The sequence below is a fragment of the Drosophila sechellia genome, chromosome 2L (genome assembly GCF_004382195.2).
Source record: "Drosophila sechellia strain sech25 chromosome 2L, ASM438219v1, whole genome shotgun sequence".
NCBI lineage: Eukaryota > Metazoa > Arthropoda > Insecta > Diptera > Drosophilidae > Drosophila > Drosophila sechellia.
Genome location: NC_045949.1, coordinates 15,868,394 through 15,884,461, shown reverse-complemented (window position 1 = coordinate 15,884,461; position 16,068 = coordinate 15,868,394). Strand labels below are relative to the sequence as shown.

General features: G+C 38.2%; 2 protein-coding genes across 2 annotated transcripts; both read right to left on the bottom strand.

The window, feature by feature from the left end:
- Positions 1 to 1,315: 1,315 nt before the first annotated feature.
- LOC116800961 (mucin-5AC) lies at positions 1,316 to 4,869 on the bottom strand. Its single transcript, XM_032717907.1, has 4 exons — positions 2,754 to 4,869; positions 1,814 to 2,648; positions 1,620 to 1,757; positions 1,316 to 1,556 (listed from the first exon to the last, which is right to left on the bottom strand). The coding sequence occupies exons 1-4, from the start codon at positions 4,729 to 4,731 to the stop codon at positions 1,316 to 1,318; spliced, it is 3,192 nt and encodes a 1,063-aa protein (XP_032573798.1). The 5' UTR covers positions 4,732 to 4,869.
- Positions 4,870 to 5,244: 375 nt separating this feature from the next.
- Positions 5,245 to 15,414, bottom strand: LOC6613670 (voltage-dependent calcium channel subunit alpha-2/delta-3). Its single transcript, XM_032722189.1, has 11 exons — positions 14,658 to 15,414; positions 9,687 to 11,016; positions 9,435 to 9,611; positions 9,301 to 9,378; positions 8,864 to 9,240; positions 8,652 to 8,800; positions 8,087 to 8,592; positions 7,774 to 8,016; positions 7,618 to 7,711; positions 7,121 to 7,542; positions 5,245 to 6,921 (listed from the first exon to the last, which is right to left on the bottom strand). Exons 1-11 carry the CDS (start codon positions 14,819 to 14,821, stop codon positions 6,811 to 6,813), a joined length of 3,651 nt encoding a protein of 1,216 aa, XP_032578080.1. The 5' UTR covers positions 14,822 to 15,414; the 3' UTR covers positions 5,245 to 6,810.
- Positions 15,415 to 16,068: the final 654 nt, after the last annotated feature.

Here is a 16,068-nt window from a genome sequence, read left to right as displayed (position 1 = left end):
CCTACAGCATATATAAACAGACTTATACGCATATATTTCATTACGAACGGCCCGAATACCCCATTAAATGGTTGTAGAGGGCTTGTCGAAGTAGTTGAAAAATAAACAACATGTTTAAATATAAAATCTAACAACAGCAAGCAAAGCACATAAATAAACAAAGTTTTCGGGATCTAAGTAAAAGAACGGTGCACGGAAAGGATAAAACTTAACATCTATATTCTAAAACGGAAAAATGTACTTAATCGCAAATTAGTTTGAAGTTCAGCCCTCAAAAATCTGCATTATTTATATTTTGTTGCTTATCTTCTTTTCAATGCGGCCACTTTTAGCTATCGATGGGTGAAGGCATATATCTGAAAACTTATTTGATTTTTAACTTTCAATAGTAAAAATACATTTATTTATATTAGAGCCTTCTTTTTTATATGCTAAACACCTTGCTTATTTGACACTACAATACCAATCAGCCTCTCACATATATGCATGAGTTCCATGTGTGTATGTGTGATTCACAGATATATATAACTATACATATAATTAAATATATATATGTATTATAGAACTACAAAGTTTTACATTAATGACTACATACATTCAAACTCAAGAATTGCAAGCAGTAAACAAGCAGATTAAAGAACTATTTCAAACAAGCAGCAAGAAAAAATAAAACAAAAATTGAGAAAATGAACATGCAAAAAAAATTAAACCTTATTGTAAACAACAAATTAACAAATTATATTGTGTGAAATGGAGACGATGAAAAGCACGAAGAAAAAACACAAGCCGAAAATAAAAACAAATTTAATGCTTATAAATAATTTATCCAAAATATTGAATTGTAATTTTTTAAAATGTTAGTCATTACAAGAAAATAAAAATGATCTATATTAAAATTAACCAATCAATTTTGTTAATTCCTGTAAAATTGGAATGGAATGGGTTTGATATTTATTTGGTATCATCTAAATTGGCTAAATTCGAAGGTTCCTCTATTCGATGGACTGATGATCTTCTGCTGGAAATTGGAAAGGAGTACGAATCCTTGAAAACTAACAGGTTTTGGAGATAGGTTCACCAAAAATATTTCAACCAAATACATTTTTTTCGATGTCCCACCAGGTGGTGATACAAAAATTTAGATTAAGATCAAAAAACTGCACTTACATATTTATTTTTATTCTATTTTCTTTTAAAGATTTTATTTTAATTATTGACCAAACGGAAGGAAGCCGATAATTGGTAATTCATAGGACTCTCTGTAAAATTAAATCGCGTATATACATTATTCAACATAAAAGTGTTGATAAAAGCCTTACTTATGTGGCAGTATTGGTAAAGGTTCCGGGAAACTCTCATGCATTGCAGAAATTTCTTCATTAGTTTTACGTTTGGAAGGCAACTGTTTTAGTCCTCCACTTACTTTAATAGCAGATAGTTTTAATGGGAACTTTTTTATTTTTGATCTTGAAGAATTTAAAATCGATTTAGGGATGTGACTATATTGATTTACATTTTTTCGGTTTTTAATAAATTTGTCTTCGTTGTGGTGTCTACTATAGAATACGGAAATTCTATATAATTCTTACATTATGAATGCGTCATTTATTAATGCTTACATTTTCTCCTCTTTTATATAGCCGTTTCTTTTTGGTATTTCCCGGCTTCCTTCCTTTGGTAAAGTTCTCGGCTTAGCAATTGGTTTTGTCCGCCGATCTATTGGTTTGCCACTAAGCAGTTGAAGAATTTTTTCCATTCTATAAAAACAAGAATAATATATATTTTTTTTTAAATATGTGCAATATAAAAATACCTTTCCTCTTGAGATTTTTTAAAAGCATAGAAGTCATGATATAATGCCATCTTCAATTGCTGAATTGCGTCTACAATTGGCTGGAGATTATTTGATACATCACTCCTTAGATTATTAGTGGAAGAGTATTCTGTTGTTGAAGTATTTGGTGTGGAACTTGTTAAGGCATTCTGTGTTGGTGAAGTTGTTGATATGCTTTGGGTGGTAGAAAAAATTGTACTGTATGTCGTTGAAAAAATTGTGTTGTTCTGTGTTGTGGATTGCGTAGTACTACCATCCAACAATACGTTATACATCATTTCAAAATCATCAAGTAGCTTTAACAATTTTTCCATCGTCAAGTCGGTAGTATCTTCATTGGGATTGACTGTTGTGGAAAGAAGAATTTCCAACTCAGCTGAATCGCCGTTTACTGAATCAATATTGCCCGCGACGATTTGCTTTAGTACGGCTTTTACTCTCGATATGAGCGTTGGTGAAAGTTGACCCTTCGACTTGTCGGCTAAAGATTTCTGAATCTTACGTAATTTTCTTAAAAGTTCAACAATGTTTTTGATTTTGTCTTTATATGAACTAAGCGAACTTGTTTGGCTAGGGGTAATTGAGTGAGATATGGTTGGGGAACCCTCTGTTGTTGAAAGGTTGAGATGGGATGCTGTGTTTTCTGTTATTGACCTGTTATATGTAGTAGAATGGATATTAGAGCTCATAGTTGTTGAATTGTTGAATATAATTGGATTTGTGTTCTCTCCCGTGCTTTGTGAACTACTATTTATATTTTTCTCGTTGGTAAATTGGGAAACCGAGCTTTCTGTTGTTGAAAGGTAAGGAGTAGTAGATTGGGAATCAGTGATCAATATTCTTGTATTGGTTGCGGTGAATTGAGAAGATGTGCTCTCTTCAGTTGACCGTGTGGTGTCTGATATCTGTGTATTATTTGAATGGATGGCCATACTCTCTGTTGTTGAAAAAGTTGTTGAGGCATAAGTAGTTGAGTTGGTTGTATTAATTGAACTATTAAATGTGCTCTCTGTTGTTAAATGGCTGGTACTTTTTATATTATTTTTATCATTTAATGAATAGACCAGGTCTGAAAGTATCTTAATTAAATGTTTCAGACTTTTAGAATCATCGCCATTAATCTGGTCTTTAAAATCATGCGTGTTTGTAGTTTGAAAGGAATGAGTGGTTCCTGTTGTTGAAAGACTAGTATTAAGCTGAGAACTCGTTCCCTCTGTTGACAAATGGTTAGAAATAGTTGATTGAAAGGTCGTCGTCGATGTTGTCGCCTTGGTGGATGAAACTGGATGGGAAGAAGATCCTTCTGTTGATGCAGTCGTAGCTGTTGACTGGAAACTTTTGCTGTCTCCTGTTAAATGGGTGGCACTCGTAATATTTTTTTTATCACTGAATTGATTGATCAATCCTTTAAGATCTTTGATCAAATTTTCCATAACCTTAAATTTATGGTTATCCTGATCAACAATAGTGACTTCATAGTTGTTTGTTGTTGGATTACTAGGCGAACTCTCTGTTGTTGAATGACTAGAAGTAGATGATTGGGAATTAGTAGTCACTGTTTTCGGTGTAGTGGTGGTAAAGAATTGGGAGGTAATACCACCATCTGAGGAATGAGTGGTCGTCGTTGTAAATTTATGTTTGCCGTTATATTGACTGATCAGCTCTTCTATACCTTTAATCAAATTAAACATGTCCTTAAATTTACTTTCCTCGGTTATTAGATTTGTAACTTCATAGGTGCTTGTAGTTGGATGGGAAGTAGTGACCTCCGCGTTCACATAAGTGGATGTACTCGGATGAGTAAAGGTGCTTTCCGTTTTGGTATAAGAAGTAGAACTTGAAGTTTTATTTGTTTCATTCATTTGATTAATAATGTTTCTTAGTCCCTTAATCAAATTTCCCATTATATTAATTCGATTGATATTTTCGCCTACAATAAGATGAGTTGAGCCAAAAGTGCTGGATGTTTGGTAGAAATTAGTGGCTGAATAAGAACTAGTTGTTTGTTGGGAACTACTACTTTCTGTTGCTGTGAAACTTTCCTTATCGCTTAACAAAATCACCAGTTCCTTCAGGTTTTTATTCAAATTCTCCATGACCTCATTTACATTGGCAATGTTGTCCAAATTTTGATTTGTATTTTCAATAGCCTGCGAAAATGAATCAATTAGTGATTTTTGTGTCTCTATCCACTTGTTTAATACGCTCTTAGTACGTATGCTGGAGCTATCTTCCCTCAATTGCATTACTAATTCAAGTAATTGATTAAGCATATCTTTTAAAAGTATTATATCTCGAGGGGTCATATTTCTATTGGTATTAGGATCATGACCTTTCAATACATCGGTGATCGCCTTCACGAAGGAATCTAATAAACTGCGCTGATTTTCCGCCCACTGGAGGATCAGTTGCGATGCAGTTTCGCGTACCTTTTCTGCTCCTGGCTTATCCTGCACAAATCCAGATCGATATTGTCGCTGCAGTTCTTTATGTAAATCTTTCATATTCTGTAATTCTTCGTCATTATAATGAGATTCGGTTGCTTCAGGAATTCGAAACGAATGCATATTCTTTGGTTGCGATTCTGCTTTAGAATCTTGCAAATTCTTTTCTGAAATGATATTTTCCAATTCTTGTGAATCTCCATTCTGTTTGTAATCATACCTTTCGGTATGAAAGGTTTTATTATATTTGGATGAATCGTGGCTCCCTTCTAACTGTGATGAATATTTTAAATCGTCAAGAGTCCCGTTTGATGATGAAACAGGAAATTCCTGCAAAATTTTAAGTTGCGGTGGATTTCGTGGTGCTAAATAATTTCGGTGTTGATCCTTGAAAACTTGTCGATCATGTTCATCATGTTGAAATGGAAGCTTGTCTCTTTGATGCATAAACATTCTTCCATGTTGATTTGGAGAAATATAATTGATTTTGTTTTCTTGATTCGATATAAAATCTCTTCCATTAGAGTATGGGTTCGGAAATGAATCTTTGTTGTGTTGCTTGTGCACATTTCCAGTGTTAATATCACTTAACTGTAAAGGAACTTTTTAATTAATAATTTACAATTGAAAATTTTTCCTTACGCTTGCTTTAATTATTTTTAAGAACACACATAACAATAAAGTCTTTAAAGAAAAAGAGTACATTGTTTAAATTTCTCTGACCATTAAGTAAACAAACCGTAATATTTCAGGTACTATATAAAGAAAACAAAACAACGACCGTTGATAATTAAATTTGTGTTAATTTTCCGCCGATTTTCTGCTCGAAAACTTTTTTCACTTATAACTGTAAAGTCAATTGCTTAAGATAGAAGGGTTGTGAGGAATTTAAGAGGGTTGCTTAAGGTATAAATATTAAATTATACTTACCCTTTTAAAATCCATAACAAATGAAAATCAGTTAAATATTTGTCGACGATTAGTTCATTTATTTTGCTAAGGAAATTTAAAATGTTTATCATTTCTTATTATTAGTGGACATGTCATATACATTGTGTATACGTGTCGAAATTTAATAAAATGTGATTAAAAAGAGCCTATAACTCATAGAGATGAACATTAACTTGATGATGAACTTGCAGCAAATCCACGTATACCATTATAACTAGATTTTGTTATGTCATATTTTTTATACATTTTACAACGTTTAAACACTCCAAAAAATAAAGGTTGTATTAGTAATTCAGTTTGTTTAAAAAATTACATTTAATAGTTAACTGTTTTCATTTCATTTTGCCATTCATCTCAGCATCTTAGCTCACCTTTAAAAACTCCGTCTTCTTTTGATTTCATTTCCTTGAAAATAATCTTAATTTAAATTGTCTTCATCATAATCTTACATATTTTGTTTTAGGTTTCTAGGCATAAATTCATAAAGTTCATAAATTGTTTCCACATTCGAAATACGATACAAAGGCAATTAGGTTGGTATTCATTTAAGGTTTGGTTTCCCCTTCCATCTTCCGTGTAAATCTTGCTAAAGACTTTCGACTTAGTGTAAGGCCTGAAGAGCGCTGTAAATTATAGATGGGGTTTTCGAACTCAGTATTAAATAAGTATTGCATACTTTACAGGTGGTCCTATGCTTGGTTTTACAAATCTGTGCGTTAACTTGCCGTTTTAAAAACATTACATTCAATAAAGTACACTTTACAAAACCGTTGGAAAACATATGAAAAATGTTCGCCGCATTAACATTAAATATTATCTGTTGTAAACCGTTTTAGGCTGCGTTCAAAAACGAAAACCATTCTATTCGGCTTTGAGAAATCGCGAATATTCCTAACAAAAGTAGGTGTTTTGTGTATTTTTTTGCTTCTCCATCATTTTACGTGTTTTATAATATTTATACGTTTTATTGTTGTACAAAATCAACTAAGTTTTATAAAATTACAAAAATAATTGTCATTCGAATTATTTTTGTTCGCATTTACTAATTTTTTGCTAATTTATTCATTTAATATTTGGCATTGGTTGCACCATATTAATCTATCAAAATAGTCCTTGAAACGTGGGTTCTTTTTCTATAGGCGTTAGGTATTGTATATATAAAAAAACATTGCGTTCATTAAGATTCTAAGAAACTGTTGAAGGAGCAGCTTGGAACAAGGAAACTCATCGTGTGAAATCGTTGGTCTTTAAGTTGTCTCCTCTGCTTACAGCGGCCTCCATCGTTCACTACATTTTTAAAATAAAGTAAGACCCAGTTTCATAATTTTTGGCGCAGTTTGTAAGTCTAAAAGTTGAAATTGTTCTTGCTTATAGTGGTTTTAGTACCGAAGATTGTGCCAGTTTTTGTTTTTTTTGCGCTGTTGTTAAACATTCGACAAAGTATTGGACTACGGCATAGTTTACGATCTATAGAAAACCAAAAATATATTTATATATATGTATATGTATAAACAACAAACCGATCGTAGTCGCGTATAGTACATAATAGTTGTATAATGTATAGTTCTGTGTACATTGTACCTAACGCATAAAGCTGTGCGTCAGGTAAAACACTAAAATTATGGTCAGCGGCATTAGCTGAAGCGTCAAAACCAGCCGCGAGGCATTGCCGCAATAGGTGTACAGTTCCTCCTAAATAAAGAGGAAATAATAGTATTTAATTTAAAATCTTAATCACATGAGTTAGTTTAATCATAGGACAAAATTAGAGCGGATTCTGGGTGCTAGAGTGAGTGAGACTTGCGGTATCTCTTTAGTTTCCGAAAGCTCAACCTTTATACGGACGCACAGAAGGACGGACGGAAGGACATGGTCACATTAAAATACTTACATCTTCGTGTACCGTATAACACTCTTCGATGCGCCGCCGTTCGTAGAAGCTCATGTTGAGCTTATAGCAGGGGAATTCCTTATCGTATTCCATCCGCTGGGGTTCGGTGGTCAGGCGAACGCTACGCGACGGCATCAGGACATTGACCACCACCAGCACCAGATTGGAGTTCGGGATCTTCTTGACCAAGAAGGGTCGAGTTGAAGGCGCCTCCACAAAGTCATTGATGCCCACGAGGGCAGATGGCTGCAGTGCATAAAGAGTGGATCGCTTGTCACACGCCTTATAGATGGGATCGGGTTCGGGTTCATCGAACATGGCGTTTTCGTCGTCGCTATCATCTTTTGGCTTCGAAGCTGAAGACTTTCCTCCATCACCCACGGCCACGTACTCGTCTTCAATCTCATCTGTGTATTCCATAACTGAAAGAAGGATCAAATGGGATTAAAGATATAAGTATATTGCTCTACATATTGTTGAAACAATCTAGCACTTACATGGCGCTCCATCAGCCCACCATTGAATCCTCTGGTATTCAAAGAAGAGTCGGCCTACTAAATACTTCCAGCCGAGGCTTAACAATCGAAGAGGCTGGAGCGGAAATATATATAAAATATTTAATATATGATTAAACTCAAATTGGCAGGACTTACATGCAGCAGACCGTGTCCATCGCTACCCGCCTTTGGCTCCTCCTTGCATTGCTCCTGGTAATCGTATACCTCTATGCTGAGGAAGATGCCCCGTTCCACCATCGCAGTCATGACATCGCCGTGGAACTCGCCAAAGAACTTGCCAGTGGTGTTGATATTCTGTCCAATCACGATGTACGCATTATTGTCAATCACCACACAATCCACGTCGTCATCAGTGCAGATGGGTAAGCAGTGGTTGCACTAAAAAATTCAGATGGAAAAATGTAAGTAATCTACAAAACATAAAGTTTTAATTTTTTTATCGACTAACATGATCCACTGCGGTGATGCTGAAGAAGCGCTCCCACATGCGGGCGTGGGAAAACTGGAAGCCCACTACGCAGGCGGGCGCCTCCTTGCCGCCGTCCCTCGGAAAGATGGCATGTGAGGCGGTGACCTTGACCTCGCTGTCCTCCATGGGATCATCGTAGTACTTCACCGAGTAGACGAAGCTCTCCGCTCGATCCTCGTGATGCTGCAGAATGGCACTCTTGTACCAGGTCTCATCGATGGCCGTGGTGTGGTAATCCCCGAATTCCCGATCCGTGTCCACCTCAACCTCTCCGAAGATAAACTGCCAGCGGGTCAGGCCACTCATGGTGGCCACAAATCGCAGATCAGCACCGAAACGCTCGATCAACTGCCGTTCCTCGTCGCTCTCGAAGCGCCAAACACCGTAGCTGGAATTCGTTACCTTGGCGTCGAAGATGAGCAGGTTCACCAGCTCCTTGTTGCAATAGTAGGCATCATCACCAAGCGTTTTGCGACCACAGTTCACTGAAATCAGATATAATTATTGTTCCTTTTTAAATCACCAAATTAATTGGCACACTTACGATCATCTTTGTCGTCCCAGTCGGATTCATCCTCCGCATACTGCTCTGACCACTTCCAATCGTTTTGCATCTTGGCCAGAAACTCGCGCAACTCCGCCTCAGGTGTTTTAAACTCATGACCCTCCAGATAGTGGTATTTGCAATAAACCCTGTACAATCAATCAAATATTTAATGTTTTAATAAATTCAAGCGGATTTAGATTAACACCCACCAATCCGGATGAACTTTCCAGTTTTCGCCGATGAAGAAGTCCGATATATTTATCTTCATGTGCTTGTTCTTGTCCACCTCCTCGCCAACTTTGATCCAAGTTTTGCCATATTCGGTGGGCATTACGATGCCCAAGGTGAATGGTGTGTTGGGCAGCGGGGCAAAGAAGTAGTCCTGCTTCTCCTCGGAAACACGGCGCATCTTGTCATAGTGAAACTTGACCGATATGCTCTTGAACTCATTGGCTTCGTGGCGCACCATGGCGTTGCGTATGTGTAGAATAGATTCGCCCGGTTCCCGAGGACTTTGGTCCTCGAACAGGTGCTCCACTTCGGTGAAATCGATGCTGTTGTAGTTGGGATTCATCTTTCCATTGGTCTGGTGTGGGTTATGTAACAATATATATATATCAACACCATTTGACACCAATCAACTTACCCCAATGGGTCGCAGATCGGGATGCAGCAGAACATATCCATTGTTGGACACCACAAAAGAGTAGCCATTAACACCCAGCTGGAAAATAATTGCCAATTAGTATCAAACATTTTAATTAAAGTCCTTATTCCCACCTTGTAGGGCAGTGTCAGCTTGTCTATATCTTCCACGGGCACGTCTGTTCCAGCGACTCCCAACAAACGTGCCCTCGGATTGGTGCTGTTCACGTGGCGATAGAAGCGATCGAAGGCGGGCACTCCCACGGATATCATTAGGCGAGGTCGTTTCTCATTGGAAGTTTTTGGATCGTACTGTATGGAAAAATATAATATTATAATATTATATATATAATATTATTAAAATATTTCCAGTATTCAGACTCTAACCGTTTTATCGGTGAAGGCGTGCGTCCAGGTGGGCGGATGCTGTTCGTTCTGCAGCACCAAGGGCGTGGCAATGACATCGACGTACTTGAGCACCTCCTCGTGGACCTCATCCAAAGTTTGGACATGCGAGTAGTAGCCCCGATTGAGGCAGGCCATCCACTGGATTTCGCGCACCTTGGTGACCTCCTTGCCCAGCAGATAGGTGAACACACGGGTGTCCATCTGCGAGGTTCCATTTTCGCCATTGCCCCAGTTGTACTTCTGAAAGACTTCGGTGGTATTTCCAGCCACTCCGTCGGTGACCAGCATGATGGCCTGGTTGCACGTTGAATTGGTGACACAATGGCGACTATCGTAGTATTTTCGCAGCAGTTGGAAGGCCGTCTCGTAGGCCAAGGTGAGATTAGCATATCCTTCGGGATCGTCCAACAGTTCGATTTGCTGGTTGAAGACCTCTATGTTTTCAGGTGTCGCCTGGACGAGGGCTCCATTGAAGCAGGGTATTATGTCATTCACCTCACTCGAGTACCGCAGAATGGTGAAGAAATCATTATTGGAGAAAGTGTCTAGGATGCTGCGAATGGTGAACTTTGCCACGTGATGCCGGAAACCCGTCATTGAACCCGAATGATCCAGCAGGATGACAATGTCCTTTGAGCACGTGGCTGTCTCAATGTACCAAGACCTCTTGCGGCAATCATAGGTGTCGGCATCATCCCGATTTGGTCTGGTATCAGTCCATTGGGCAGCCGGATAGTGCCGAAGGATTCCCGTATCGGAGCCAAAGTACTGCCAAGACAAGGCCGGATCGGATTGGTAATTCTGCCGGAACACCTCGTCCAGATGCTCGGACCACATTATGGTCTTCAGAACGCGCTCCGACCGATCCCATATATTCGATGGCACGTGCACCGAACTGTGTTCCGTGTCCACTGGCGTATTGTAGAAGTGTGTGTCCGGATTCAGCTCCATATTCCGATACATCCAGGCGAACTCAGCCTCATTCGGTTCCAGCTCCTCGGAACTGTTTCCATTGAAGGTCGAATACTTGCTAGAGAAGTAGGTGAAGTTCTGCAGCGCATAGGTGAGATTAAACTCAAAGTTCTCGTTCACGTATTCCGCCCGCTCCTGGATGCAGCGCACCGCGTCCATCTTCCTCGCCAGCATTCTGCCCACATTTTTCGTTATCGACTTAATCAGTTCGGTGCCGTTCTTCAGCTCCACGCGGGCATTGTACTCCTTGTACTTCTCCTTGATCTCCTGCGACTTGGTGATCTTCTGCGCCAGCGCGAACAGCTCGTCGCCAAACTGGGTTGCCCACTTGCCGACGCTGCAATAAGAAAAATATTTGGTAAATGAATTGTAATAAATAAATATTAATATTATTATAAATTATCTTAAACAAAATTATACCCAAAACTTTAAAAACTATCATATCATAAATTCAGTTATTTTAGCTTAATTCAATCTGTGATCTTTATGATGTCGCATTCAATACTTTCACAGGACTTCTTTTTGGCTTTATAAAAATCATAAATAAAGAATAAGCCATTGAAATTGTACTTTTGTACTTAATTGGTTGTGTTATCCCTTCACACAACTTGTTTTTTCTTTCTGGCATTGAACATGCAATCCCATTAAAATCTATTGTGAGTTATATCCCCACGCAGTGCAAAGCAGTAAACAACACTGTCCCGATGTCAAAAGTGCGCCAGCGAGGTGTCAACCACCTGTCCGAGTTCCACTAATTCAATTAGCGCACATGTTTGCCAGCGGTGTGTAGGGGCGTTGGGTGGATTGTGGGTGGTGTTCGCACCTTCCTTGCGCCTCGCACCTGGCCACAATGCGGTGACAACGCCGTCTTCCTGGCAGCGCAGTCGGCGTTCCACCACGAGCAGCTGTTCCGAGTTGAGAAATCAACAAGTGCCTGCGCGCGCACCTTCGCTCTTTTCTCGCTCTCTTTTCTTTTACTCTTAAAGGAAAGGCTTTCTCTTCAGAATGTGGGATGATTTTGGGCCGATTTCATTAGTTAATGCATTCGAATAGCAAAAAATAATTAAAATATAGGTTGCTAACGTTTAGATAAGCGTTTAAAATAACTTTATAGTTATTAGAAAGGTGAATTATACACAAGACAAATGTAACTACCACTAATTAGAAAATATGAACATTTAAGTAACGTATTTGTATCAAATTTACAAGGTTTTGTTAGAAGACTTGGAAACAACTAATTGTAATATGGAGGGGTAATCATCATTACTTTCATTTGATTTTCTTTTTGGTAATCAGTAGTGTTGTAAAGTCTTAATATTTACATTTCGCCCGCAAAATGTCAAAGCCCTTTAAGCCATATTGCATTGACTTGAAATGCATTAATAACGGCCACTTGACATTTGATAACCCGGTTAAAAAAAGCAAACACATACATACATGCATTTTTACCCATTTTTATGTGATTTTTTTTAATAGTTTTTATGTGAGTGTATACTAGAAAACGTGTAAATAATTCATTTAGCCAACTGCATTTGCCTGACAACCGTTCGCGTGAGAGTTTGGCATTAACTATAAACATTTAAAGGCATTCTGTGCTGCTGCCTGCGCATGACCGCACTATTTTCTACCCGCTCTTTATCTCTCTTTTCAGTGCGGGAAATCTCTTGACGTGGCTTTTGATGTCGCCGACGCAGCCGGCGGCGCTGTTTCGGCCATTTTCATTTCACTTCTGTCGCCGACGTTGCCTTTGACACAGTTATTCCGCCAGCCCCGAAGCACCCCGATATTTGCCCCAATATATATATATATATTCCCCGCACGCTCTCAAGTGTTTTGGCCCGGTCGGCGCTCGGTGAAATTGTTTTTGCCGCTGGTTGGTAGTTGAAAATGAACGATGCCTCCTCTCTGGCTTTTATTGCGTTCTGGAGTTGTTCAATTAATTTGCCCATATTGCTATGTCGTATCTCGTTTGTCATTGTTTTAGATGGCCCTTGTTAGCTGCGGCCACGGAAAATGGGAAAACCCTAAGCACTCGGCGAAAATGTATCACTTACAGAGCGGTCATGGGATCGCTAACGAAAATGAAATCTCGTCCCAACAAACTAAATTTTCCCTGGAATCATTTAATACGCGCATATTTGAACAATAATTTCTGTTTAAGATTGAATTTTTATTACGGTTCCCTCGGGCATAAATTGCTATATTCTATTAAAGCTCGACTGGCTGCAATGCGCCAAAAATCCCGATTCCCCATTAAATATTCTTTGTAATGCGAACGGACATTAAACGATTTTCGGTCTCTGCTCTTTTTCATGCCGCAATTTTGTGGCTATTTAGTAGAGCTAATTTGGTTGGGGAAATTTTATTATGGGGTTTTTGGTCTTTAATATTTGATTATTTATCTATCCATGATGTAGTTCGCTAATTGGACATTTACTTTATTATAATTTATGTGCACCGCATTACTTTTTATTAGTCATTTAGACTTGCTAGCGTATTTACGCAATGATAACTATACCTATAATCTTTTCTGTTTTTCAAAATGTATATTCTGTTATATATTACTTTTCACTGAAAATATATTTGGCTAGCTTATTTAAAACTTATTAATCATGAGGGCCGTAAGCTTTCGTTCGCAAACAAAAGAGAACAGATTTTGCTTTCCCTAGGTCCCCGTTTACTTTAATTAATTGTAGGTATTTTGGCCATTTGTTTAGTGGCCTCAAACAAAATGCCCCATAAAATATTCATTTAGCGTAAATAGGCATCAGTGATTGTACCTTTTCGCGTCATTCGAAAAGTCAGCATGTCAGACAAATAATGTTCATGTGACTTCATAAAAACGTGGGGCACACAACAAAAATTGCGACCCTCTAGCAAGGGAAATAATATCAGGGGGAGAAAAGTCTAGAGAGCCAGAATGAGTGAAAATGCTGACGCACAAAGTGAAATGAAATTGTTCGAAACAAAAGACAAGACGCTTAAACACGCAACGAAATATATTGCCATTTAGACCATAGGAATACCTTATTAGGAATATGATATCTTGGTGTGGAAACGAATATAAATTCATTTTACCAACTAACCACGTCTCTTGTTCCATTGATGTGGGAAGTGTTCAAGAACATGTGTTTTAATTAACCAAAGTCCCTAGTCAATGCAAAATCATATTTCCATGCAATGCATTATTAGTTTAACACAAAAGCTTTGCTTGGAATATCATGTAGTCTGCTTATTTTACAAGCTAAAATTTATAGAGATGCAAATGCCAAAGTGATTGTGTTTGTGAAACCCAAACTAAGTACGAATCATTGTTAGTGGTTGTTTTAATAGCTTATCAGCACATCTCAATATTCACATGTAGCAAATAATTTGCATATTCCTGCCTTGAAAGCAACTTAAGCTGATTCACAGGAATTTGTAATTTGGTTGAATGAAAATCAGGAATTAAAACAACTCAAGTTTTGGGCTACTCAAAAATCAATGACCGAGTAAAATATAGTTATCCTTTCAGTTAAGTTTTCGTTTGATTACTATTATTTACTCGAGGTGAAATTATGTTAAAAACTACAACGTAAGTAATCCACTAAATAATGAAAATTAAAATCAGCAAAAAATAAATTCAAAATGAATACTTTGAAGTTTTTAGAAATAAATAAGCACTTTGAATTCACCCGCTGTTGCGTGAATATAAGCTTATTCATAGCTGGCAGTCGAAAAAAGCCCCATTTTATGCCCACAGGGAATATTGTGTAGACGAATAAAAAGCCGCGCGACAGGCAACGAAATTAGCATAAAATGTACGAAAAAATTAACGAGCGACGGTGACAACGAGATGAGGGCGGCGGGCACGCCCCCTAATTGACTGCGTTTCAAAGACCCCATTCCCTTTGTCCACAAATTAAAATCCTTGCGTGTCTCTTAAATGTAAATATCCTGCTGACCAATTTCCACCTGAGAGAAGGGAGGGGGACTTACGCTTCATCCGCCGCCGAGGCCTCCGCCCAGTGGGTGGTGAAGGGCGTGGGGAAGGTGCCGCCATGCGGCCCGCAAATCAGCAACAACAACAGCGGCTGGGAGAGAGAAAATGCGGTCAAAATGACAGCGAAATGTGTCATCAACTTTTCGCATAAACCAAACATTTTTCTCGCATTTTCCTTGTGTTTTTTGTTTTCGATTCGATTCGATTCTCACTGGTATTGTTCGTAGGGACTATATCGTGGCATTTGGCCCCGTTTCTGGTCAAGCAGGCAGGCGGTACACTTTGAGAAACACGAAATACCACTTCAAAATTGATATACAATTTAGGGTGGAGTCGCAACGTCGACGGCGACGCAAGCAGAGCTTTTCTTTTCGCTCTCCACCGCACACAGGCACACAAGCACGCCGAGCGGGACACGGGGCGTATGCGTAATGCGAATAATAATAACGATAATAACTGCGATTAACGCGAGCCCGTGGAAAGTGCGATACTATTCATTTCATTTTTTTTGGTGCGCCTTGTGAAAAGTGGCCACGATTTTCGTAATTTATTTTCGTATTTTAGTTTTCCTCAGAGCTGCGTGCGTTGAAATTTTCTATATATAAACGGCGGGGCTCCGAACGATTTGATTACACATATGGAACACACTGTCGCTTGTGACTGTATGTGTGTGTGTGTGTGTGGACGGGCGATGTTAAATTTTGCGCGGTCTTAGCGTTTTTCCGTGCCACGAGCCGCCGATGTCGAAGAGCTGCGAACAACTGATTTCGGATTTCTGGCAAACGTAAAATGCCAGCCCCTCTCTTTGGGACAATCCTTGCTCTTTAAAGAGAGAGTCCTATTTTTAGTCCCTCTCCTTGTTTACATTTGGAATGTCTAAAACAGCTGTTTTCGTGGTTTTTCCTTTATCTATTGATTTTGTCACAAGGGAAACGCGTATCTTCTTTGTGCCGCTTATTCACAACAGAGAGGCGAGTTTTCCACACTTTTCAAAGAGCTCTCGAGAAGAGAATTATCGAGATTCTCACACCTCAAGAGTTTTTTAAATAATTTTCGATGCCTATGGAAGCTATTTGTAGCTTTGTGTAAACTAATTTTAAAAAGAGGTTTATTTGGTGATTTGGGCGAAGTAGTTTAATTTAATTTATTAATAGTTGGTTAATTTTATTATTATTATTATTAATTAATTTTTGATTTTTTTTATAAATTTTTGTGACCCTTTTCGCTAGTGCTTTAAAAAGAAAACGAGATATTAAGTCTTAAATTCTTGTGATCCAGCTTAACAAAAGTAATTCTTACCGTAATTTAATCTGTAAATTTATTTAAAGTGGAAATGACTTTGAGATCTATTAAAATTTTTCTTTTAGCGCTATCTCCTTGCGAGTATTAATTAATTCGTAAGACACA